General features: G+C 50.3%; 1 protein-coding gene across 1 annotated transcript; it reads left to right on the top strand.

Moving 5' to 3' along the window:
• Positions 1-10247: 10247 nt before the first annotated feature.
• Positions 10248-24441, top strand: GJB6 (gap junction protein beta 6). Its single transcript, XM_008259937.5, has 4 exons — positions 10248-10429; positions 11973-12042; positions 12731-12897; positions 22936-24441. Exon 4 carries the CDS (start codon positions 22951-22953, stop codon positions 23734-23736), a length of 786 nt encoding a protein of 261 aa, XP_008258159.1. The 5' UTR covers positions 10248-10429; positions 11973-12042; positions 12731-12897; positions 22936-22950; the 3' UTR covers positions 23737-24441.
• The last annotated feature ends 2795 nt before the right edge of the window (positions 24442-27236 follow it).

The following is a 27236-nucleotide window of genomic DNA, read 5'->3' as shown; positions in this document are numbered from 1 at the left end:
GTTGGTTTTCTCATTGTTGAGCTTTAAGAGCTGTGTATTTTGGCTTTCAGTCCTTTATTGAATATGTGCTTTGCAAATATTGCCTCCCAGGCTGTAGCTTGTCTTCTCATTTCTTTGGTTTCTCTCACAGAGCAGAACTATTAAGCCCAACAGACCTCATTTTTCTTTCATGGGTTGTATCTCACAAGTTATTACCTAGCTCAAGATCACCTAAATGTTGGCTCTTAGAATAGGAGGTCTAAAGTTTTGCATTTTGCATTTAGGTCTGTGATTCATTTCGAGTAATTTCTGTGAAAGGTGTAGATTCTGTTGTCTGAGCTGCTTCAGACTACCCCTTCGCCACTGAATTGTCTTTATTTATTTATTTTTTGACAGGCAGAGTGGACAGTGAGAGAGAGAGACAGAGAGAAAGGTCTTCCTTTTGCCGTTGGTTCACCCTCCAATGGCTGCTGCGGCCGGTGCACCGCGCTGATCCGAAGGCAGGAGCAAGGTGCTTCTCTTGGTCTCCCATGCGGGTGCAGGGCCCAAGTGCTAGGGCCATCCTCCACTGCACTCCCTGGCCACAGCAGAGAGCTGGCCTGGAAGAGGGGCAACTGGGACAGAATCTGGTGCCCCGACTGGGACTAGAACCTGGTGTGCCAGCGCCGCTAGGCGGAGGATTAGCCTAGTGAGCCGCGGCGCCAGCCTGAATTGTCTTTAGTGCTAAACTCTAGATCTTGCAGGGATACCACTTTGCCAGTCAAATCTAAGAGAATTAAAAGGAACAAAATGATACTCTGAGAAGTATGTTTCAATAAGCAGAGACCCAAGAAACCTAGGGGACAGCTTCAAACCTCAAGGCCCGGACTGCAAATTCTTCCCAGCTTCTCTTTGGCTGAATGCCCACCCCCGATTCCTGGGACAGTGTAACCTCTCCCTGCGGTGTCTTTGGGGCAAACAGGTAACCTGACCCACCTGGGAACAGGTGGCTGGAGCCATCCAGAAAGGCAGTTCCAAAGAGCCCCAGTCCAGGGTGACTCAGTGGGGGCCAGGGACAGCAGGGTCACCGACCTCAACACAACGCCACCCAAGCTGACATCAGAAACAGTACCCCAAACTCACACTGAAGCCACACCATCAGATCACAGCTGAGGGACACGAGAGAGAGAAGCGACAAGGGACAGGGAATACAACACAAATGGAATTGTCAGCACCTGAAGCGTTGCTGTTGCATGGGAACTGTCACTGGGGACAGAGGGGGGGCGAGGACTTCGTTACAGAAGAGGCAGCAGTTGCCTTTCAGAAATGGGGTCTCCTTTAAGATTCCCACAGTCCCGGGAGGCCCCTTGAACATCTCCAAGGCAGACAGTGAAGAGAAAGGAGCAGGACACAGAGGAGAGAGGAAGGAAGGGGAGAGACGAGCTTGCAGGGGGCACCTGCTACTGGTAGGAGAGCGCCTGCGTCATCCTTTGCACCGTAGCAGGTCCTTAAAGCACAAGCTGACTTGTCTGGGCCCATCCTGAGCCAGAGCTGGGGCAAGGGGGCAGTGGGCCTTGTAAGCCCCAAGCAGCAGGAGAGCGCGCAGGAGCCTCTGCTTAACTGGCTCACAGGCTGGGCCTGGCTCTGCACCGCAGGACAGCACAAGTCAGCATGCCACAGGTCCCTGATGGCGGCAGCACTGCATAAAGGTCAAAAGTCAGATGGGGGGCAGGGGAATGGACCGCAAGTGTTAATTCATTTACGCCTACCAGTGAGTAATTTCATCACTTCCCAGTGTCTCCAATACATTCAGCACTAGTTTTAAAGAATGAAGAAAAGCATATTCTCAAATACCCCAAGTTTTTTCTAATTTTTTTGTAAATCTTTTCTTCTTACAGTAAATGTTCCACATATTCCTTGTGGGAGGAAAAATGAAAATGAAAATTACTCCTGCCGGCACCGTGGCTCACTTGGCTAATCCTCTGCCTGCGGTGCTGGCACCCCGGGGTTCTAGTCCTGGTCGGGGCGCCGGATTCTGTCCCAGTTGTTCCTCTTCCAGGCCAGCTCTCTGCTGTGGCCCGGGAGGGCAGTGGAGGATGGCCCAAGTGCTTGGGCCCTGCACCCTCATGGGAGACCAGAAGGAAGTACCTGGCTACTGGCTTTGGATTATCACAGCACGCCGGCCATAGCAGTCATTTGGAGAGTGAACCAGCGGAAAAATACTCCTAAAATCACCTACAACAAGTGACAGATAACGGTTAATACTTTGGGGTAGTTCTTTTAAATTTGCATACCCAGCATCAGATTCAGGTCTTCTCGAGTGTCTGCTGTATTCAGACCCTTTTCTTCGCTCTCATATTCTTGGTCTGTCTGTGTTGCTCATGGTCCTTGACCCCGTACCACAGCCCTCACCTCTGTGATGGTTGCCTACTACCTGGCTACCTGACTGGACCATGACCCCTTTGAGGAAGAAACAGCTTTGTGGGTTGCCCGTGGCCCTTGAGCTGTGCAGGTGATCCATTAGGCTCTCTCTGGGAGGAAGAAGGGACCCACCTGCAGGGATTCATTTATGTGTTAGACCACGGTGCCCAGGAATTTGGGCAGACATCTGTCTAGAGGTGTCAGCGCAGGTGTCCCTAGCTGTGATGGACAGTGGAGTCAGCAGGCTCAAGTGAAGCAGATGGCCCTCCACGGTGAGGGTGGGCACCGCACAGTCTCCGGAAAGAGACTGAGCAGAGACAGAGCTCCCCAGAGGAAGAGGGAAGTCTGTCTCCTGAAGGCCCCTCAGGCTCCAGACTGAATAATCACCTCTGGCCTGGGTCGCCAGCCTGCCCTGCAGGCCCACACTGTGTGAGCTGATTGCTTAAAATAAATCTCCCTGTGGGCACAAATACATGAGCACACACACATGTGCACATGCACAGATATGTACACACACATGTACACAGACACACATGTACAAACACACATATCCTACCAGTTCTGCTCCTCTGGAGGGCACTGCCTCATGACGCAGTTTTCCTAGGTTGTCCCCACTCAGCCAGGGCACTGCCACACTTGCCCCCTCTTCCTGCTCCCATGAGGGGTCGCCTTCTTTCCAGGTTCAGTGTTAGGCTCCCACCTTTTTTCTCACCCAAGTCCCTTTTTGAGAACCTATCCTTCCCAACCAGCCACTGTATGTGGACTGAATTCCACTTGAATTTGGTTGACTGACTCCCTCAGTTACCTGGAAGCGGCAGGTGACCGGAGGGTTCCTAGTGGAGGGAACCCTGGTGGGGCAGGGGCAGTGATACAAAGACAGGTAAGATGAGCAAGCAGAGGTTCTGCCCTGAAATGTGTGAACAGTTGAGGAGACAACTGCAAGGGAGGTAGAGGGAGGGTGCACACAATGACAACACAGGGAGGTAGAGGCAGAGTGAGAGAGACGGAGGACGGGGAAGGCATGTGGACAGGCAAGCCCGTGAAAGGAAGAGAGGATGTCTGACCCACTTGGGAAGCAAAAGCAGGACTGATTCCCAGAGCCTTCCCCTCCATGCTCCAGCTCTTTCGTGGGGACATCTGGCCACCACGCCATGGCACCAACTTCCTCGGCCAGCATCTTTTTCTGTTGGTGACTATCAAATGTGATTCTCTGGCTCACTCAGGCTCAGAACCATACCTCTGTCAGTTCTTTCCCTGCCCAGTGGTGACTGTGTCCTGGGTGTTTCTCATGCACTGTCTGTGGGAATCTCTGCTCAGCAAACAGCCCTTACTGGGGGCCATTTGCCCCTTCCCCCGAAAGATACTCACTGCCCATTCTGTTGACAGTTTGCGACTGTCTCCTGTAAAGAAATGTGGCATGGGAGCCACATCTGATACTGCATCTGCATCTGCATCCGAAAGAGGAAAGAAGTGTTAACCTCATGGAAACAATAAACTCCAAGGATGCCACCCCAAATTGCCATGGCTGCTGGAGAGTGTCTCGGTCCATTCTGTGCTGCGGTACCAGCCCAAGACTGTTGTTAACCATGAAGAGAAACGTGCTGACTGACGGCCTGGAGGCTGAGAACCTCAGGGTTAAGGTGCCAGCGGGCCTGGCCATTGAGATTTCCAGGTGGTAACTTGCAAGCTGCATCTCCACCTGGCAGAAGGCAGAAGGGCAAAGAGAGCAAGAGGGGCTGCGCTCACCCACTGCTGAGGGCTTCAGTCCCATCCATGGGAGCAGGATGCGCAGAGCCTGGTCACCTGCTAAGGACCCCACCTCTTTGGACTATTATGATGGCAATTAAGTTTCAACAGGAGTTTCAGAAGAGACACACACTCAATCTTCAGCAGGTAGCATATTACATTTGCTCGTAAAGACCTTGGACATCATAAGAATTGCCTGATCTAGTTCCCAGTCGTGGTGTCCTCTTCCTCATCCTCACCCTCAATTCCTAGCTAATCTCACTTCCCCTCCCTGACTAATACTCCTCTTGCCTGACCCTGCCTGTCCACATCCCTCCAGGCTCTGGGACAAGCCCTCCACTCTGGCCAGATCAGCCTATGCTTATCTCATCATGCACAGGCTGGTGCAGGGCTCATCCCAGCACACACAGATTGGTCCACACTCTCCCAACCACTCTGTCTCTGCTTTTCCCACGTCTTCCCCCCTCACTGTGCTTTCCTCCTTTTGATCCCCTGCAGAACAGAATTTGGCTTTGTTTGTGCCTTGTATGCCTTACCTGGTGAAACAAGATTCTGTATGATCTCATAGTATGGCACACTCTTCAGTGGCCCGAACTAAAGCATTATAGCAAGTCAGCCCAAGATGTGGATGTAAGGTCACGAAACTATCATCCAGGGGCTGGTGTGGTGGCTCAACAAGTTAAACCACTGGTTGCAACACCAGCATCCCATAATGGACTGCTAATTCAAGTTCTTGTTGCTCTGCTTCTAATCACGCTTCCTGTCAATGTGCCTGGGAAGGCAGTGGGAAATGGCCCAAGTACTTGGGTCCCTGAAAAAGAAATGAACATATAAAGCAAATAAAGGACAAAACAGTCATACACGTATTAGTAGGGGAAAAGAAAGTAACAACCCAACAAGATGTGCATTGCCAGGGGCATGGGTGTGCTGGAATCTGAGCTGTGCTATCTGTGACATTTAGGAAGCAAGAAATCAAAGACAGGGGCTGGAGCTGTGGAATAGCAGGTAAAGCTGTCACCTGCAATACTGGCATCCCATATGGGAGTCTTGGCTGCTCCACTTCCAATCCAGCTCCCTGCTAACAGCCTAGGAAAAGCAGTGGAGGATGGCCCAGGTGCTTAGGCTCCTGTCACCCACATGGGAGACCTGGAAGAAGCTTCTGGCTCCTGACTTCAGTCTGTCCCAGCCCCAGCCCCAGCCATTGCGGCCATCTGGGGAGTGAACCAGAGGGTGGAAGACTCTGTGTCCATCCATGTCTCTCTCTAATCCTGACTTTCAAATTAAAAAAAAAAGTCAACATTGTGATATGGTGGATTAAGCCACTGCTTGGCATGCGTGGGATGCCTCCACCCCATACCAGAGTGCTGGTTGAGTCCTGATAATGCATCCTGAGAGGTAGCTGATGATGGCTCAGTGCCTGGGACCCTGCCACCCACATGGGAGTCCTAGATGGAGTTCTGAATTCCTGGCTTCAGCCTGACCCAGCCTTGGCTGTTGCAAGCATCTGGGAGTGAACCAGCTGATGGAAGATTCTCTCTCTCTCTCTCTCTCTCTCTCTCTCTCTCTCTCTCATTCTTTCAAGTAGATGCAAATAAATAAAAAATAAACATTTTCTAAGAAAGGAATTAAAAGATACATTTTTGGTGCCAAAAATTGAAACTCATGCATATCTGAGGTCTTCAGAAAGTTCATAAAAATGGGTATTAAGAGAAAGCTATACATGGATCAAAATTTTTCCCACCAAAATAAGCTTAGCTTTTAATTCCATTTTTTCCTTGAACATTCTGAAGTGCCCTCATGCAAGATGAACCTGGAGCATCTTGTACCAGAAAATGTTACACACACACACACACAGTATATATACGCACACACAGCACACGCACAGAGTACACACAGAGCACACATATGGTGCTGGATATCCAAAAAGAAGCAGGTGCCAAGTGAAAGAGCTCCCATGGGGCCTGGCATTGTGGCATAGCAGTTTAAGCTGCTGCCTGTAGTGCTGGCATCCCATATGGGTGCCAGTTTGAGTCCTGGTTCCTCTACTTCCCATCCAGCTCTCTGCTATGGCCTGGGAAAGCAGTACAAATGGCCCAAGTCCTTGGGCCCCTGCACCTTCATGGGAGACCTGGAAGAAGCTCCTGGCTCCTGACTTCGGATCGGCGCAGCTCCGGCTGTTGTGGTCATCTGGAGAGTGAATCAGCAGATGGAAGACCTCTCTCTCTCTCTCTCTCTCTCTCTCTCTCTCTCTCTCTCTCTCTGCCTTTCCTTCTCTCTGTGTGTAACTCTTAAAAAAGAAAGAAAGAGAGCTCCCATGGCCAAAGCTGAAAATTTTGAATAAAATTAAGAAGGTAGCATTGGGGCTGACACTGTGGCATAGTAGGCTAAGCCTCCGCCCGCGGTGCATCCCATATGGTGCCTGTTTATGTCCTGGCTGCTCCTCTTCTGATCCATCTCTCTGCTTATGGCCTGGTAAAGTAGTGCAAGATGGCCCAAGTCCTTGGACCCCTGCACCTACATGGGAGACCCAGAAGAAGCTCCTGGCTCCTGGTTTCAGGTTGGCTCAGCTCCAGCCATTGTGGCCATTTGAGGAGTGGACCAGCAGATGAAAGACCTTTCTCTATTTCTCCCTCCCTCTCTCTCTCTATAACTCTACCTCTCAAATAAATAAATAAAAATCTTTTTAAAAAAGAAAGCAGTATTGGATCATAACCCAAAATATAAACCAAACGTCCATAAGTCCACACTGACATAAGTAAATGACTGGAGAAATGAACAAGCTGGGAGAAGGGACACATCTCAAGGGCAGAGAATGGCAGACGACTAGGTGACGAGTCTGCCCTGGGAGGTGGGACACCAGTCCCCAGCCAGTAAGTGTGACTTCCTTCCCAGCAAACTCCCTGAGCCCGGGGTCAAGGTCAACACAGCAGAGACAAGTCACGGTGATGACAGTACAGCAGAGGTGATGTCTTCCTCCCCAAACACATAACCCTCACATGGGGAAAACCAGCCAAGCCCCAATGGAGGGACAGTCTAAAAATACAATATAGGCTTTTTTTGCTGAATGGATAGACAAACATGAGTTTTATTTCAAAGGAGTCCGCACACTCTCCTCCCTCCTAGGATTGTGTCAGAAGGCAGGGTCCCCACGCTGTGCTTCCAGGTTAGGCCAGGAAAGCCCGCATAAAACCCCCTGGGAGTCCTGGGCAGCCCTAGCACTAGTCGTGCACCAGTGGCCACGGCCAGGCAGAGGCAGGAGCGGAGTGTGTTCTGCAAGAGGCCAGATTTTCAAGAGGGCCTCTCACCCACCATCCCTTCACACCTCCTGTTAGAGCCAAGGCGGGGTCCACACGCCACACACTTGGCTCTGATTAACTTCGTGACCTTCGAAATCACTGCTTCGGTGCAGAGAGAAGCCACGGAGCAGACGAATTTCACGCCAGGGACCACAAGCCTCTTGTTTTCAGAATGCAGGGACACCTCCACGTGTGCAGGGAGGGCTGTCGTCATCTCCTGAGCATCTACCAGTGCCTGGCACCAAAGTCAAGGCTCCCCACGACCATTCTTGATGCCTCGTGTGCCTTCGAGATTGGATATCGTCAAGCATAAAGTGTGTTTTTAACGAATGGACCCCAGTTTCCAAACGAACATCTCAGAGATGTTCATCCCAGAGAGCCCGCATTCCATTTCTGCTGCAACAAGATGATGGGATGACGAGAAGGGAAAGTTGATGGATGAAGGGGCTTAAATGTTAAGGAACAGGGGAGAGTATTAAATGCCAGTGCCTGGGGCTAAGTCAACAACCCTTGCAGGAAAGGAGATGTTTTTCCACCATGTTGTGATGGTTCCCTTTTCAGACACCTGAGCAAAGGCAACCCATGTTCAGGGACGACTGGGGTTTGGCAAATCTCTCCAGAGCGGGTCCTGAACCAACAGATGCAAACAGAAAGGCTCTGGCACAGGGCTGCATGGAACGGGCTGCAGGAGGCAGGACGCTGCCTGCTTTAGGAAAAGCAAAACCCAATTCCCTGGGATATCTGCTATGCTGACTCAGCTTTGCCAGGAAATACACAGACAGGCCCTGGGGCCAGGACCTGCTAGGTGCAAACCCATGCAAACCAAGAAAAGCTCTCACTGTTTAGAACTGCTTCCCCCCCCCCCCCCCCCCCCCCCGACCAAAGAAGTTTACAGTCTGCTTAGATACATTGTGCTATTTTGTTAGGCAAACAGAGCAGCCGGCAGGAATGGACACCTGGAATGAGAAGTTCCAGTGTGAAAGGCAAGTGAGGGTTGCAGGCCAGCCGCCTGGAGGTTCTGTGTCTCTCCAAACCCAGGCCATTCCAGGGGCTGCCCCTAAAATGTTCTAAAACTCATTTGACTCAGGGACTATTTCTCTGTAGATCTTGTTCTGTAAATATTTCTAAAGGTGGGTTCTTTTTTTTTTAAGTCTTGGCTCAACTCCCACGACCTTGAAGAAACATATTTTATTTATTTATTTTATTTGAAAGACAGAGTTACAGAGAGGTAGAAAGAGAAAGAGAGGTCTTCTATCCACTTGTTCACTCCCCAAACCGCACAATCAGGGTGCTGAGCTGATCCGAAAGCAGGAACCAGGAGCTTCTTCCAGGTCTCCTATGTGGGTGCAGGGGCCCAGGGACTTGGGCATCCTTCACTGCTTTCAAGGATGCATTAGGGAGCTGGATGGGAAGTGGAGCAGCTAGGACTCCAATCCGTGCGGGGCTTTAACCCGCTGCGCCACAGCGCCCCGGAAAGAAGCTTTTACTTTCTTTTCCTTTTTTTTTTTTTTTGTAATTTATTTGACAGGTGGAGTTATAGACAGTGAGAGAGAGAGAGAAAGGTCTTCCTTCCGTGGGTTCACTCCCCTAATGGCCGCTACAGCCGGCGCTGCGCCGATCCGAAGCCAGAAGCCAGATGCTTCTTCCTGGTCTCTCATGCGGGTGCAGGAGCCCAAGCACTTGGTCCATCCATCCTCCACTGCCTTCCCAGGCCACAGCAGAGAGCTGCACTGGAAGAGGAGCAACCGGGACTAGAACCCGGCGCCCATATGGGATGCCGGCGCCACAGGCGGAGGATTAACCTAGTGAGCCACTGCGCCAGCCCCAGAACCTTTTCTTAAGAGCTACCTTTCACCCTGCTTCAGTGACCCAACAAGCGCGGGATGGCTTAGGTGAGGACATTTAATTACCAATCAATGTTGCCAAATAAGCGAGTCACGCATCTCTTGATGAAGCGCAGGTTGGAACCTGTAAAGCCGGGTCCCAACATACCTTCCAAGGCTGCCACCCCACCAACCCCTGCTCCACCGCCTGAGCTGGTCCTGGGCCCTGTGGAACAGCGGGGCGGAGGGGGAGGGGGAGGAGAGAGACACCCCCTGCGACACCTGAGGAGGGCCTGCTCCGCTTTGCTGGAGGCATCCTCGAAACAATGGTAACTTAATTTAAAAAAAAAAAAAAAACGCGGTAACTCCAGCAAATGGTTATTAATTAATTAAGAAGGAACTTCCAGGCCGCTGTCCAGGGCAGGTCGTGCACTGGTCCCCGGCGGCGAATAGAGGACGGAAATGTCCAGAGAGGAGGAAGAGGAGGAGGTGGCCTCGAGAAGACGCGGCCCGCCCCCTACACTGCTCCCAACCGGCACCGTGGGTAGCCTCGCCCTGCGCAGGGGACGCACCGGCCGAGGCCCGCTCCCTCGGGACCTGGATGGGCGCCCCGAATCCGCGCGCAGGTTCGGCCCGCAGTCTCGCCTCTCGCCCCCAGCTGTCCCCGAGCCCTCCACACCCCTAAGGAGGACCCCATGCCCCCGAGAGAAGGCCCCCTAGCTACCCGAGACCCCACCAAGTCCTCGAATGAGGGTTCTGCGCCCTCTATACCCTTCGCGGACCTTGAACCCCGCGCACCCCACAATCCTCGCGTCCTGCGCACTCCCAAGGAGGTTCCAGCGCTCCGGAGCAGCGGCCCTGCGCTGCAGAGACCCGAGTCCCCCGAGGGCGGGGCGGCCCCCAGTCCAGCGCCCCTGCTAGAAGGAGGGACACACCCTTCGCCCCGGGGCGGGCGCTCGGTGACAGCGCTCGCCGCTCCAGCCCGCCCGAGCAGCGTCAGGGCAGAGGCGGGGTAGGCGCGGTTAAAAGGCGCCGCAGATGGGAGCCGGGGCCTTCACCCGAGCCCGGCGCGGAGCCCGACTCCGACTCCAACTGCATCCTGCGCCCGGGAGCCGGCGGCGCCCGAGCCCGACCTGCCCGCCTGGCGGAGCGGAGGGCGCCGCCCCGCGCAGACCCCGAGAGCAGGTGAGAGGGCGCGGGGCGCTGCGGCGGGGATTGGGCCACGGCGCGGGCTGGCGGGGCTGCGGCGGCGGCCGGAGCAGGCGAGGTCGGCGGGCTGTCCGCTCCCGCGGGCCTGTCGCCCTTGCGGCTGCAGGACAGAGTCGCCGGCAGGACGCGTGTGCGGGCCCTGGGGCTGCCTGGAGGGGCCTTATCTGTCTCCCATCCGCATCCTCCGGTTCTAGCCGGGCCCCCTGGGACCCGAGCGCGCGCGCGGGGGTCGCCGCGCTGCCCACTCCCACGCGCCCGGGGAGGAACGAGGATGGACTGGTTCGTCTTCCCGCGCAACCTGCGCCCCTCCGGCTTGCACGACAGGTTTTATAAACGTCTCCCAGCGGTGAATAAGTGGCCCCTTTCCCCCACTTCCTCTGCTTTGCTTTGGAACTGCCTCGCCCCTGTGCGGAGAGGAAAGCCAGCTCAAACTAGGCGACCTGGGGCCGGTGGGTTAATAATGTTCCCGTGTGGGCTGCACGGTGTCCGATGATGGGCGTCCCAGGAACTTGTGAAACGCAGGTGACAATAGTGGGGACAGCAGTAATTACAAGTAATTAGTGACACATCTGAGTTTTAAAGCGCGGACACCAAAAGAGACTTCCTGTCTGATGGAGGCAAAAAGTCGCAGGTGCCACTGTCATTGTTTCGGTGAGTGTGGCCTGCACGCAGCCGTGGACGCCTGGGGGCGGGGGCCCGGGCCCTGCAGGCTTGCTGGGGATCCCTGGCCCAGCCCCCTCAGTGGCCCCTAGGTGGACGCTCACTTTCGGTCTAGCCCCAGATCGGCTTGACCGTGCGCCCTTGTTCTTGTCCCTCAAATAGACTTCATGCCCCAGCCCTCTGTCCTGCCCCAGTTCTAGCCGAGGCTAGCTAGTGTTCTGGAAGGAAATGTCCTGTGCTAAGAACTGCAAGCCGCTGCCCCAGACTGCTCCTGGGGAGAGCTTTGTCTGCCCTTGGGATCCGCTGAGTGCTGGGGGGTGTTGGCTGGAGGCCGGCGTGGCAGAGAGAACACCCGGCCTCCAGGCAGCAGCGAAACTGGGGGGCTGCAGGGCTCGCTCTCCCATCACCATGGTGACTGGAATCGGAAGACATGGTCAGGCCACCTGTTCTGTCAGTTGTTTAAGACAAATTCTGATACAGGTCATGGTGACTTCATTATTTTTTCTTACTTTTTTTCCCCCCACTGAATTCTAAGCCAGTTAAGCAGGAAAAGAAATACAAAAGGTCTGGCTCAACAAGTTCAGGAGGGCGAAAGGAAAACTCCAACTTGCAGGTCCTCCCTGTGCCATCGTCGGTCCAGTCCAGGAGCTAGGAGTCGTCTGTGGGCATTAGCTAAAATGTTAGAGAGGATACAATTGAGGGGACATCATTTTCCACTCAGGTTCCTTGGTCCAGGAGGGTACTGCCCTACAGTGGCTATGTCACTGGTGGTTTAGAGGATTGCTGTGTGAGTGGCGTGAGCCGTAAGAGTGGGACCGAGCCCCCCAGAACTCCTCTCACTTTATTTATTTATTTCCAGGGGTAATCTCAATCTAGCTGTGCTTCAGTGTCTGGGAAGGACACAGCCTTGCTTGGAAGAAGAGACACTGGTAAGGAGACCCAGAGAAGGGAAGCTGAGCTTAATAGAAATTACTTTATAACTCTTTGAATTCCTAAGTGGAATCAGAAACCTGTCATTCTGTGATTTGTCCATTTTTATAGGTAGACTCCATAGACAGAAAAAAAATCTTTTTTCCAAGTTACTTTTGAAGAAGTGAACGAATCCTAAATTCACTGTTACTAGTCTGTATTTTGAAAGGACAGTTCCTGGAGTTACACATCATGAGAAGTATAAGTCAGCTGTCAGGGTGTCCCTTGGGCGAGCTGAGATTTCTAGAAACAAAAGGTATAGATTCTTCTTGATGAATGAAAGAATTTTTTTTTAAACTGCTGTGTTGAGAGTAAGGATTTGCCCAATCTCTCAAATTCTCAACACTGCACTTCCTTAATACTCAGGAGTGGGCTTGAGGTTTGGGGTGGGGTACTACTGTCATTATTAGTTGCCATTTCTCTATTGCCATAGAGAAAAGAATTTCTACGGAAGAATACTTTTGATTGTGTGTGTGTGTGTGTGTGTGTGTGTGTTATGTATGATGCAGCAGGAGACTGGCAGTATCCACACTTACCCCATCACACTTCTAGGGAGGAAGAAAAACCACAAAGTTCATTCAACTGATAGGTGCGGGAGGAGTTAAAGGAATATGACAGTCACTCCTTTCCCCCCCTCCCCACCCCCAGGTGACGTCCTCACTGCAAAGATCTGTGACCTGGGTTCATCTCATCACCGGGCGCTGCTGGCCTCCAGGCGTGTGCTGGCCAAGAGCGAAGCCCTGAGGCCTTGCGCAGGGGCCTGGCTCTCATTCTTCCTGCCTGACGTCCTGCCCGCCCTTGGAAATAAGGCTCAGGTTTGCTCGTTTTGCTTGTGTTTTCCTCTGTCTCCCTGCAGACTCAGCTAGCCCACGCTCACGTGGACGTGTTGAGGAACGTGTCTCTTGTCCCATCTGTCAAGTAGCTGATGCGTGGGTCCAAGGGGAATAGAACCATCAAGTAGCAAATGTGCTTTCCACGCTTTGGTGTATGCTGTGGGATAAAACGCACTTCTAGGTCTCTAGTTTTGGTTCCATCATTATAAAACAACGTTGGGAAACAAACGTGATTGATTCTTATATAAGAAGTTTTGAATTGATCAAGAAGTTACATTGCTGCTTTCAAAGGCTGATAAGCTGCAATTATTTGAATTGAAAAAGGGAAGAAAAACAGAATCTATCTTCACAGCACTGGATTTCCTCAGAAGTAAGGTCAATGGTTTGCTTATTTTTAGGGCTCGATCTTTAGGACAAGAGCTTTAGAAAATGGCGTGGGCCGGCGCCGCGGCTCACTAGGCTAATCCTCCGCCTTGTGGCGCCGGCACACCAGGTTCTAGTCCCGGTTGGGGCGCCGGATTCTGTCCCGGTTGCCCCTCTTCCAGGCCAGCTCTCTGCTGTGGCCTGGAAGTGCAGTGGAGGATGGCCCAAGTGCTTGGGCCCTGCACCCCATGGGAGACCAGGATAAGTACCTGGCTCCTGCCATCGGATCAGCGCGGTGCGCGGCCGCAGCACACCGGCCGTGGCGGCCATTGGAGGGTGAACCAACAGCAAAGGAAGACCTTTCCCTCTGTCTCTCTCTCACTGTCCACTCTGCCTGCAAAAAAAAAAAAAAAAAAAAAAAAAAAAAAAAAAAAAAAAAAAAGTGGCGTGGAATTACTCATTGTAATCATAAAGGTAAAGGCCCCAAACCAAATACAGCTTATTCTTCCAAGTTTAAATGTAGCCACATTCTTATAAGGTGAAGCCTACCTGAACAGAATATATCTATTCTTTCCTTAAAGGAAAGCCAGAAAGGCGCCTGTTAAAGTGCACCTGTGTGGTTTACAAAGGACGAGTTAATAGTTGACTTTTTATAGTAAAAGCTCCTCCCACCGGCCCCAGCCCTGGGGAAGCAGGAAAGGAAAGAGGCATTTCGTTTCCTACAGTTGCAAAAGGGCTGGGTGGATGTGGTTATTTTGGAAAGCAATTTGAAATTAGCGACCACTTCCTAAACAGTATTTAGCCTTCAGATCTTCTCTAACCAAAGTGCTTATTACTAAAGCTCCCTCCCCGGGGTTATTGTTTTGACGAGAGCTGGGGCTGTCTCGTCCTCCACGCCCTCTGCTCCTTCCTCTGGGCCCCTCTGTCCTCATGGTGGCCGTGAGGGCAGGAGGAGGGACTTGGGGCCAAGTGTCCGTCTTTAAACCTGGGGACTCTTCGGTGTCAGTCCCCTGCATCCTCCCGCACCTCCCTGGGTGCGGAAAGTCTCTCGGAGGCAGCCTTGCCAGTCACTGGGACAATGTGTCCCCATGGCTGCCCACCACCCCCGCCATCTCTGATGATCTCTTGGCCCCCCTGGAATGCAAATGGGACAGATACCCAGGGCTTCCATGATGACCCTCAGGAGCGATGGGGACCAGTTGAAAGAATCTCCAGCTCCCACCTGCCGCTGGCCCATGGTGTCGCCCCCCGGGGTGGGTTGTGGAGGGTGGGAGCACCAGCCCAGCCTCTCCCTGGTTTCTGCTGTTGGAGACAGCAGGACCGTCGTCACTCTTGCAGGAAAGCCACTTTGAAACAGGGTTTGTTTCTAGCCCGATTAGCTGTCTGGAGAGAGCAGCACCTAAACTCAGCTGAGGGTGCTAAACAATGTTTGTGGAAAATGGAGTTGAAAAATAGTCTACTTTAGTGCAGAAAAGCTTTGAAGTCCATGCATATGGGAGTTGTCAGAGAAAGTTCACAGGAAATGTTCATTATGAAAAAACATGCATGGATTTAAATTTTCTTGCCCCAAAAACTTATCTTTTAATTCTATGTTGCCATGAAATTTTCTAAGCACTCTCATATTTGGTTTAATCTGATTTTTCGTAGGGACCCGGCTGTTTTATTTCCTAACAATTCATCTTCCTAGAAAGTCACAGATAAATGGTGAATTTTATTAGTAGCAAAGTCAGTAAGTGTTTTGGGATAGATGAGTTCCTGTTCAGTTTTGTTACTCTGAAAGAACACTCTTCAGACTGAGTAACTTGGGGACCCAGAAAAAGTCAAAATAAACCAAGCTCCAGCTATCATAATTGTCCCTGTCTTTTAAGAGGGAAGAGCCCACCATGGCAGAACTCCAAGGTGGGACCAGTGGTATTCCTGTGGGGAATCTGAGGCCACATGACCTCTGCTGTGACTTAGCCACTCAGAACTCATTCAGGGCCAGCCAGGGCGGGTAACAGGTGACTGCAGATGGGCCCATCATGATGGCATAGAAAGGAAACAACCCTTTTACCTGCGGGGGAGTTTAAATTCTGTGAACTCTACGCATGTGGAAAGATGTAAATCTTTCATGTATAAGTCAAAAGCTTGCGGATTAGGCATTTTACTGACCAAGCTGCCATGGGAAATGGTGGTTGGTGAATTAAAGAACATCATTTGTAAACAAATAGGACTGATCCCACAGGTAGGCACCTGCAGGCAGCTTACTGACTATGCAAGAGGTGTCTGTAAATGCTATTTGAAGACTAAAACACTCTGTGCCATTGCCATTCATGGTAGCTTTTGCCCAACTCTTTTTTTTTTAAGATTTATTTATTTGAAAGTCAGAGTTACACAGAGAGAGGAGAGGCAGAGAGAGAGAAAGAGAGAGAGAGAGAAAGGTCTTCCATCCAATGGTTCACTCACCAATTGACCACAACGGCCAGAGCTGCACCAATCCGAAGCCAGGAGCCAGGAGCTTCTTCCAGGTCTCCCACACAGGTGCAGGGGCCCAAGGACTTTGGCCATCTCCTGCTATCCCATGCCATAGCAGAGAGCTGGATGGGAAGTGGAGCAGCCGGGTCTTGAACCGGCACCCATATAGGATGCCTACACTTCAAGCCATGGCATTAACCCACTGCGCCACAGTGCTGGCCCCTGCCCGACTCTTAAGAACAAGTTTAATGAGGCAGTGTTAGAACTTTGCAGGGAGTTCAACAGAAAGTTCCCCAGTCTCTCTCTCTCTCTCTCTCTCTCTCTCTCCCTCTCTACATACACACACACACACACACATAAATTGTCTTTGATCTACTCATTTTTAAAAAATTTATTTGTTTGAAAGGCAGTTAGAGAGAAAGGGAAAGATCTATCCATTGGTTCACTCCTCAAATGGCCACAATAGCTGGGGTTAGTCTAGGCCAATGCCAGGAGCCAGGAACTCCATCCAAGTCCCCTACATGGGTTGCAGGGGCCCAAGCATCTGGGCTATCTTCTGCTGCCTCTCCCGTTAGTATGGAGCTGGATCGGAAGTAGAGAGCTGGGACTCAAACCAGTGCCCACATAAGGGATGCCGATGTCGCGGGCGGTGGCCTAGGCTGCAGTGGCACAACCTTGCCCTGACTGTCCTTTATTTTGAACATCAGTATACCTGCCCTTCTGTGGGCTTTGGGCCTCTCTTTCATTTTGAATGGTAATATTCTGATGTGTGGAAGTCCTCAAACAATTAAAAACAGAATTATCACATCATCCAGCAATCCTTGTCTATCAAATATTTGTACACTCACATTCATAGCAACATTACTCACAATAACCAAATGGTAGAAGCAACCCAAATGTCCATTGGCAGATAAATGGACAAAGAAAATGTGGTCTATGTGGGCAAATGGAATGTATCACTCAGCCTTAAAAGGGGAGGAAGTTCTGACACACGTTACAATGTGGATGAACTTTGAGAACCTCATGTTAAGTAAAATAAGCAGGTGGCAACAAGACAAATAGTGTCTGATTGCACCTACAGGAGGTCCTCAGTTTAAGCAAAAGAAAACAGAATGATGGTTACCAGGAGCTGGGGAGGGGGGATGCAAAGGAGCTCTGTCTCCCAGCAACGTCAGTGTACTTGACACTACGGCAACTGTAACTTGAAAATGGTTAAGATGGTCTATTTTATGTTATATTTATGTAAATTTTATGTACATTTAAACAATACTTTAGCAGCCTCACGAAAGACAAGGAAGCTTCTGGTATGTGGGAAAACATTCCAATCCCACCAGGCTCTGGTGCAGGCAGGGGAGAGCAGAGCTCCTGCTGGGATCCTGGGATTTAGCTCCCCAGCTGCCTCTCACTTCCAGAGGTAGTTTTTAGAAATAACCTGGTTTTGATAAAGCAAGGGAGCCAGAATAAGAATCTTTGCCTTTTATTGGTTGCCAACTAAAATTATGCCATAGGATCCAAAGACAATGCTCACCCCCCCCTTTTTTTTTTTAATTTGGGCTCCAGGGTCTTATTTTCCTTCCTTTTCATGTTCCTGCTCTTTTTTAAATTTTTCTGTTTTTGTTGAGTTCAGCTCATGTGGGTTTTTTTTTCTTTAAATATTTATTTATTTATTTGAAAGGCAGAATTGCAGAAAGGGAGAGGCAGAGAGAGAGAGAGGTCCTTGGTTTGTTGGTTTACTCCCCGAATGACTGCAATAGTCAGGGCAGAGCCAAGCCAAAGCCAGGGCCAGGGGCTTCATCTGGGTCTCTCACATGGATGCAGGGACCCAAGCACTTGGACCATCTTCCACTGCTTTCCCAGGTGCATTAGCAGGGGGCTGGTTTGGAAATGGAGCAACCACAACTTGAACCCATGACTATGGGATGTTGGCACTGCAAGTGGTGGCTTAACCTGCTGTGCCACAGCGCCAGCCCCACTCGTGTAGCCTTTAAACTTCATGACAATGTTTTTACAGGTTTTGGCCACTCTACCTGTGTGTGATGAGCTGAGTCATCACCCATCTTTTTGTGGCTTTAAAAGCTTGGCTCCTCAGGGCACCACAGTCCCTGCCTCCTTCATCTGACACCCTCATAACTGTTGGTGTGTCCCAGGAGAGCCCTTGTCCCCTCTTTCCAGCATTCAGCTATGGACTCCTACCCCTCTTCTGTTTTAATTTTAAAAGTTTAGGTCAGCGCCGTGGCTCAATAGACTAATCCTCCGCCTTGCGGCGCCGGCACACCGGGTTCTAGTCCCGGTCAGGGTGCTGGATTCTGTCCCAGTTGCCCCTCTTCCAGGCTAGCTCTCTGCTGTGGCCCGGGAGTGCAGTGGAGGATGGCCCAAGTCCTTGGGCCCTACACCCCATGGGAGACCAGGAGAAGCACCTGGCTCCCGCCTTCGGATCCGCGTGGTGCGCCGGCCACGGCGGCCATTGGAGGGTGAACCAACGGCAAAGGAAGACCTTTCTCTCTGTCTCTCTCACTATCGACTCTGCCTGTCAAAAAAAAAAAAAAAAAATCCCCCCCCAAAAGTTAATATACTCCCCTGAAGTCAAGACTAAATTAAAACCATAATTTGAATTTTCCCATTAGTGCAGCTATGTGAGCCTTTAGCTCAATTTTAAATGGTATTTAAGAACACAGATGACCTTAGAATACTCTATTTTAAAAATATTTCATACTGGGGCTGGCACGGTGGCATAGTGGGTAAAGCCGCCGCCACTTGCAGTGCCGGCATCCTATATGGGCGCTGATTCGAGCCCTGGCTGCTCCACTTCCGATTCAGCTCTCTGCTGTGGCCTAGGAAAGCAATAGAATATGGCCCAAGTCCTTGGGCCCCTGCATGTGTGTGGGAGACCAGAAAGAATCTCTGACTCCTGGCTTTGGATCAACACAGCTCCGGCCATTGCGGCCAATTGGGGAGTGAACCATCGCATGGAAGACCTCTCTCTCTCTCTCTCTCCCCCTCACTCTCTCCATCTCTAAAACTCTGCATTTAAAATAAATAAATAAATATTTAAAAAGAAATTTCATACCTGAGATTATTTGAGCAACTTTTAGAGCTATAAACATTTTGAAATCCTTATTGTTTTCCTGGCAGCGGAACCGAAATACATGGAACTTCAGAAATTCACAGAAATGGAATTAAAAGATGCTTGTTTTGATGCAAACAATTTTGAAATCCATGTATAGTTTCTTCACAACATTCATTTTCCATTAGCTCTTTGCAGACCAGTATATGCTAAATCCTTCAGTTTGAGCCAGAAGTATCTCTTGGGACTCCTTAGCTCCAGCTTCCACTTCTCTCGTGAGCCACCTGCCTTCCGAGCCTGGAAACCCTGGGTCGTCTGAGGGCGCTGGCTGCTGTTAGGTTGTGGGACATGGGCTCACGGGTTGTTTGCAGGGAGAGAATGCGGACTCTGTGAAATCCTGTGTTCTGCTTACACTTTTCCTGGCTTTAGTGGCCTCACTCTTCTGTACAAGTGCAGGTGCCACCTTGCGTGTCTCATTGGGATGTCTGGTGCTCTCGTGGGCCGTGGTGACGTGGCACCCTCCTCAACTCCACAGGACAGGAATGCACACCCTCCAGGCCCCTGCCAGGCACTGGAGTGCATCTGGGGAGCCCAGGAGGCGGTGGCCAACGTCTGCATGCAGCAGACGCTCAGTGAGCGTTGATGGGAGCGGTGGGCACTGTTAGGAGAGGCTGTGCAGTGTGGTGGAAGGGAGGCGCTTCCTCCTGATGCGGTTCTGTATGTTCGGGCAGGAGGCGAGGCAGAGAAGAAACACTTGCATCCATGCTGTGGAAGCTTCCAGCTTCACTCCTGCTCTGGGCACTGTCTGATCTCCTCAGTCCAGGGAGAGTGCTGGGCAGTGCAGGGAGCCCAGTCCTCCCGGAAGGCAGGATGCTGCCTCCATTTGCGCACCTGCTCCGGAGAGGGCAGGACTGGGGGCAAGGGTGAGACCCGGGGATTTGGCCTGGGAGGGGAATGCTGTCCCGTGACCCCCACCCAGTCAGGGACACGGAAGTCTCGCTCAGAGCATTGGATAGAGGACCTTGGTGACTGCATCTTCCCACAGCAACCTTGAAAATTTGCTGGAACACATCCTCCCCACCCCCCTACACCACCCCCGAGGATAAGGTGCCCCCACCTTCCGAAGAGTTCCAAAGTGCAGGGTTCATCCTGTTGTCCTTGGGGTTCTTTTTTGTTTTTATTTGTTTCTTTATGTATGTATTTATATTTGAAAGGCACAGAGAGGCAGAGATCTGCTGGTTCACCCCTCAATGCTTGCCCACAGCTGGGGCTGGACCACACTCAAGCCAGGGCTCCCACCTGGGTGACAGGGACACAAATACTTGAGCCGTGCAGGATGTGCATCAGCAGGGTTCTGCGATGGGAAGTGGAACTGGGACTCCAGCCCAGGCACTCGCACGTAAGAAGCAGGCGTCCTGAGCAGCATCTTGCCTGCTCGGCCACTCGCCCTGCCCCTTGTTTGCTGAAGGAGAATGCTGACCAATTCTTAGGGCTTCTGTGGCAATGCTAAGAAAAGAAGGATGCTGTTTGAATTGCAGCAAAGTTTTTCATAGACGTGCAGACATCATTGCTTTCGGGATGGTAAATCAGTCCTGAGCTGGGAGGGGACTCAGGGAAAGGGGCCCTGGGCAGCAGAGAGCGGCGTCTGGGTTTGAGCGAAAGCCAACACTTGGGCCTGGTTACACTGGAGAACAAGAGGGTGATTTTTTGCAAAACCTTGTGATTCTCTTCTGGAAGAGACTCCTTGGGTAGTAGAGGATATTAAATTTCCTGAGAACACATGATCGCAGCAGATGATGTCTTTCAAGTTAGAAACAAATATAAATATATTGTATAGAGTAAATTAGCAGTATTTGGTTTCTTTTTTCCCTTCTTAGTCTGCTGGGTAAACTAAATGAGCTCATTCAATGAATGATTTTTTTTTTTCTTGGACAGCCATTTAATGAATGAAATCTATTGTGGAAGTTTTGTGAGCCCTCTGGGGAAATCAAACTGTTATAATGTGTATTTACATAATGGTCAAAAGGGATCTTGGAAATGAATTTGTTTACCTATGTTCCTGCTCTAATGGCAAACAGCCATCTCATATATTAGGGGTCTTTAAAGAGTTTATGGGGCACCAGTGAAATGGTCATTTTTCCATTCAATTATTATTGATAGCCATTGTCTGCATTTCCACTAAACTAGGTCTTTCTTTTTACTCGTTAAACTTCTTATTTGGTGAAGTATGAAGCCCTATCACTGTAATGTAAATTTAAAATATGTTATCTCAAAAACTAAAATGAAAAATGAAAAAGGGAGAAGAAAGGATGGGAGGGAGAAAGGGGAAGGAAGGGATTCTTACTATGTTCTTAGAATTCTTTTTTTTTTTTTACTTTGGAAATTTATATTTATTAAATAAAAGTTGGAATATATATATATTTTAACAAAATAATTAGGTTGCTAAGAATAATTGTGAATTACACAAGATAGCTGGACAATATCCAGTGACAAGAATAAAGGAAAGGATGCACTATACATTAGATTGTGTTATAAAAACTAACTTTTTTTAACTTTTATTTAGTAAATATAAATTTCCAAAGTACAGTTTATGGATTACAATGGCTTCCCCCCCCATAACTTCCCTCCCACTCGCACCCCTCCCATCTCCCACTCCCTCTCCCATTCCATTCACATCAAGATTCATTTTCAATTATCTTTATATACAGAAGATCGATTTAGTATATATTAAGTAAAGATTTCATCAGTTTGCACCCACACAGAAACACAAAGTGTAAAATACTGTTTCAGTACTAGTTATAGCATTACTTCACATTGGACAACACATTAAGGACAGACCCCACATGAGAAGTAAGTACACAGTGACTCCTGTTGTTGACTTAACAATTTGACACTCTTGTTTATGGCGTCAGTAATCTCCCTAGGCTCTAGTCATGAGTTGCCAAGGCTATGGAAGCCTTTTGAGTTCACCGACTTTGATCTTATTCCGACAGGGTCATAGTCAAAGTGGAAGTTCTCTCCTCCCTTCAGAGAAAGGTACCTCCTTCTTTGATGGCCCCATTCTTTCCACTGGGATCTCACTCGCAGAGATCTTTCATTTAGGTTTTTGTTTTGTTTTGTTTTGTTTTTGGTTTGGTTTGGTTTTTTTGCCAGAATGTCTTGGCTTTCCATGCCTAAAATACTCTCATGGGCTCTTCAGCCAGATCCGAATGCCTTAAGGGCTGATTCTGAGGCCAGAGTGCTGTTTAGGACATCTGTCATTCTATGAGTCTGCTGTGTATCCCGCTTCCCATGTTGGATCGTTCTCTCCCTTTTTTATTCTATCAGTTAGTATTTATGTTCTTAGAATTCTATCTACAAACCTTGACCCTGTTAAAAAACAATTAAAGGGGCAGGCGCTGTGGCTCACTTGGTTAATCCTCCACCTGTGGCGCCGGCATCCCATATGGGTGCTGGGTTCTAGTCCTGGTTGCTCCTCTTCCAGTCCAGCTCTCTGCTGTGGCCAAGGAGTGCAGTGGAGGATGGCCCAAGTGCTTGGGCCCCTGCACCTGCATGGGAGACCAGGAGGAAGCACCTGGCTCCTGGCTTCAGATCGACGTAGTTCCAGCCATAGTGGCCATTAGGGGAGTGAACCAACGGAAGGAAGACCTTTCTCTCTGTCTCTCTCTCTCACTGTCTAAATCTATCTGTCAAATAAAAAAAAAAATCAAAAATTAAAGAAATAACAAATCTCAATAAACAGCAAAGAGAAAAGTAACCTCAAAAAAAGTTTATGGAGAATGGGTATTATGATAAAAACATGCATGCATTTCAAAATTGTTTGCACCAAAATAAATAGCTTTTAAGTCCATTTCTATGAACTTTGGGAAGTCCATGTTTATCATCTGAATTCAGTTCAGTGAGGACGACCTTAAACCTCTCTCCAAGAAAGTGGTTTTGGTCAGAAATGCTGGGATGTTTTCAGAGTGGCTGCTGCTTCTCAGGAAAACTCCCACCAGCAGGTTGGGGGTTGTGGTTCTCAGACATCACAGCCAGCTGTCAGAGAGACGCCCGAGGCTCTAACGTCACTGTAGCGCTTGGCAGGTGCACCAAAGGCACTTTCCACTCACCGATTCTTCTGCTCCTTTCTGCCTGTTTAGGAATAAGCCAGCACGATGGACTGGGGGACCTTGCACGCTTTCATCGGGGGTGTAAACAAGCACTCCACCAACATCGGGAAGGTCTGGATCACGGTCATTTTCATTTTCCGTGTCATGATCCTCGTGGTGGCCGCGCAGGAAGTGTGGGGAGACGAACAGGAAGACTTCGTCTGCAACACCCTGCAGCCCGGCTGCAAGAACGTGTGCTACGACCACTTCTTCCCCGTGTCCCACATCCGGCTCTGGGCCCTGCAGCTGATCTTCGTGTCCACGCCGGCGCTGCTGGTGGCCATGCACGTGGCCTACTACAGGCACGAAACCGCCCGCAAGTTCCGGCGGGGAGAGAAGAGGAACGAATTCAAAGACCTGGAGGACATCAAGAAGCAGAAGGTTCGGATCGAGGGCTCGCTCTGGTGGACGTACACCAGCAGCATCTTCTTCCGGATCATCTTCGAGGCCTCTTTCATGTACGTCTTTTACTTCCTCTACAACGGGTACCACCTGCCCTGGGTGCTGAAGTGCGGGATTGAGCCCTGCCCCAATCTTGTGGACTGCTTCATTTCCAGGCCAACAGAGAAAACCGTGTTTACCATTTTCATGATTTCTGCCTCTGTGATTTGCATGCTGCTGAACGTGGCCGAGTTGTGCTACCTGCTGCTAAAAGTGTGTTTTAGGAGATCCAAGAGAGCCCAGGCACAAAGAAATCACCCCAACTATGCCCTCAAGGAGAGCAAGCAGAATGAAATGAACGAGCTGATTTCAGATAGCGGTCAAAATGCCATCACAGGTTTTCCAAGTTAAGCGTTTCAAGGTCAAACGTGGTGGAGTCCTAACAGCAATGCCAACTTGCAAATCCCCTCTCTCTAGGCTGCAGTTTGTCTTTATGAATGACGTTTGCAGTAAATAGATAGCCAAGTTCACGTTTCGTAGAATACTTGCACCATGCACATTGCAGCATTATGGAATGCGTGGTCCATCTCTGAAAGCCACACACTGGATGACAACTGAGCCTCGAAGTCACTTTCCCAAGTTCCTTTTACGTGGACCAGCTGACCTACTTTCTGAACACACATGTCACCATTATTGATACAGAACATTTACCTAGAAATCGCTACTTTTATTAGTAAAAGATATTTTTATAGAATTGAATGTTTTAGTTCTGATTTTGAATTTCTGTAAAGTATTTTTGTAACGACTGGCCTTCCTTACCTGGAAAAACAGGTGATGTTAGTTTTAGATGTATACCACAAGTATCTAAATGTTGGACTTACAAGGGTCTACCCTGTAAATACTGTTTTGCATTGCCTATTGATGACTTTGTGAAGGGCCTTGATACTCTTCGGGTGGGACGCGTTTGTTGTACAATGGATTTTTACTGCTTTCTGAGTGGAGACAGAGCTGTATGGGTATGGGAAGCTTTTTTTAACATCCGCCTATTTGCCAATCACTGTGGACAAGGGAAACGGGAATGGGGTTGCCTCAATAAAGCTCAGCCCCTTGCCCAGACTTCTGTGTGCATCCTGGGTTTCTGCCCCATCCCGGGGGTGTGATGAGTTCTTGGGTTCCTTTGGCTGGGGAGGACACCAGTTATTGTGGAAGGCGGGGCCTTGGACTTCAGCAGGGACCCCTTGCATCCTGACGTTGGATGAGTGGAGGTGGAGTTTAGCAGCCTGCCTGTGTGTCAGCTTGCAGAGGGCTGGGACTCCAGGAAAATGCCCTGCACAGCACCCAGCCTTGGAGATGAGGAAGGGCTTAAACCACCGTCCTTGCCCACCTTGCGTTGCTGTAACAAAGGCCTGCAGGGGCTAAGGAACGTGCAGGAAGGAGGTTGACTTAGCCCACAGTTCAAGAGCATGATGCTGGCATCCACTGGCTCCTCCTGGCTACATCACAGCATGGCGATGGCCTACTGGCTGGAGTGCGTGTGTAAGAGAGCAATCCCAGAACAAGACGGGAAACCAGCAAGCGATTCAAGGAAGGTTCCAGGCTGGCTTCTAAACATCTGCTCTCGAAAGACTTCCCAGGGAGATCAGCATCACTCCCTTCCTGGGTGGAGGCCCCGTGACCTAATGACTTCCCACTAGACCCATCCTCTGATAGGTCCCACTACCTCCCGGCATTGCCACGCTGGGACCAAGGTTCTGGTGCAGGAGCCCTCTGGGGTCACAGAAAAGCCATCCCCAAGCCATAGCAGCCGCCTCGTAAAAAGCTGGCCTCCAAGGACTCACCTGCACCCTTCAGGGCCTGGAGAGAAGCACTCACAGCTTTGCACCCAGCGAGGGGGGAAATCCTCCTGTCTCCAGGTTTACCCAGGCGGGCCAGGTCTAAGCAGGTCACTTCCAGGACACACGTGAACACAACCTCCATGCGGCAGGGGTGGGGAATGTCCCGCCCGCAGGCTGTAGCAGGCCGGGGGAACCATTTGGTCTGGCCCTGCCAAGGCAACTGCAGGCAGGACTTGGAACTGAATAAACTTAGAGCAGGCTCATTTTTAAGTTGATAAATTTGTAGGGCCTGCGAATGATGCTATAAATGTTCAGAGGGATCTTGGCAGAAAACAGGTTCCCCAGCCCTGGAAGGGGGCACGGTCAGCAGGGTGTCTGGCACGTGGGAACACCCGGTGAAGTAGCAAACACAGGTGAGGGCCTCACAGAGCACGCTGTCACTAAAGGCATTCTTCCGAAGCCTCTCTCCATCACAGTGTAAAGCAAATCCTGGACATAGCCTTCCATCCATCACAATTTTAGTACTCATCTATAAAAATCCAGGACTAACCTTTTAAATTCACAAATCTAGTCAGCATTCCTAATTCCTGATTCTCCTGTGATAATACTCTCTCTCAAGATTTATTTATGTATATGAAAGGCTGAACTACAGAGAGGCAGAGAGAGATAGAGATAGAGAGAGAGAGAGAGAGAGAGAGAGAGAGGTCTTTCCACCCTCTGGTTCACTCCACAAATGGCCACAATGGCCAGAGCTGGGCCAATCCAAAGCCAGGAGCCAGGAGCTTCTTCCGGGTCTCCCACGTGAGTGCAGGGGCCCAAGGACTTGGGCCATCTTCTGCTTTCTTGGGCCATAGCAGGGAGCTGGATCATAAATGGAGCAGCCAGGACTCGAACCAGCACCCATATGGATGCCAGCACTGCAGGCAACGGCCTTTTCTGCCACACCACAGCGCTGGGCCTTATACTTCTCCCTTTAAAATAGCTTTCTTAGGGCTTGTGGTGCAGCAGGTTAAGCTGCCACCTGCAACACTGCCAGCATCTCGAGTGGGTGCCAGCTCATGTTCTGGCTGCTCCACTTTCAATCCAGCTCCCTGCTAATGGCCTGAGAAAAGCAGCAGAGGATGGCCCAAGTGCTTGGGTCCCTGCCACCCACATGGTTGATGTGGATGAAGCTCCTGTCTCCTAGCTCCAGCCTGGCCAATTGGGGAGTGAACCACTGGATGGAAGATTCTCCTCTCTCTCTCTCTCTGCCTTTCAAATAAATAAATGAATCTTTTTTTCTTTTAAAGATTTATTTATTTGAGAGGCAGAGAGATGGATAGAGACAGAGAGACAGAGAGAGACAGAGAGGTCTTCCATCCACTGGTTCACTCCCCAGATGGCCACAATAGCTGGAGCTGAGCCCATCCAAAGCCAGGAGCCAGGAGCTTCTTCCGGGTCTCCCACGTGAGTGCAGGGACCCAAGGACTTGGGCCATCTTCTTCTGCTTTCTCAGGCCATAGCAGAGAGCTGGATCAGAAGTGGAGCATCCAGGATTCAAACTGGAACCCACAACACTGGCCCCAAATTATTTTTTTTAAAATAGCTCATTCAATTAGTATTCAATGAGGCCCACAAACAGAAAGGAAAGAAGTGCAGGGGCAGAACATCCTGCTCGGCACCATCCCACTCCATGTGCCAGGGGGCTCCTTCCCGTGCCACTCCTCCTGCTCCTGGGACCACCTTTCCCCCTCAGGACTGCTGCAGTCAGTCCTCCGTCTCTCTCTCCGTCTCTCTCAGTCACTCCCTCATTCCCTCACTCCCTTTCTTCCTCTCTTGAGGTATAATTGGCAGAGACCTGTGCACATCTCGTGTGTCTAAGGGAATGAGCTTGAACCTATGCAAACACCTGTGACCCCATCACCGTGATCAAGGTCGTGAACGCATGCATCATCCCCCAAAGTCTCCTGTGTCTCTTTGTTTTCTGCTGCAAGAACATTTAATATGAGATGCACCTACTTAACAAATTGTGAAGTATACAACACTGTGTGGTGCATCATAGACATTTTATATATATATAATTTCATCCAGCATTGT

The sequence above is a fragment of the Oryctolagus cuniculus genome, chromosome 9 (genome assembly GCF_051225735.1).
Source record: "Oryctolagus cuniculus isolate XC-2025 breed Fujian yellow rabbit chromosome 9, ASM5122573v1, whole genome shotgun sequence".
Lineage (NCBI taxonomy): Eukaryota > Metazoa > Chordata > Mammalia > Lagomorpha > Leporidae > Oryctolagus > Oryctolagus cuniculus.
The sequence above is the reverse complement of the archived record's forward strand: the minus strand, read 5'-3'. Positions and strand labels throughout refer to the sequence as shown.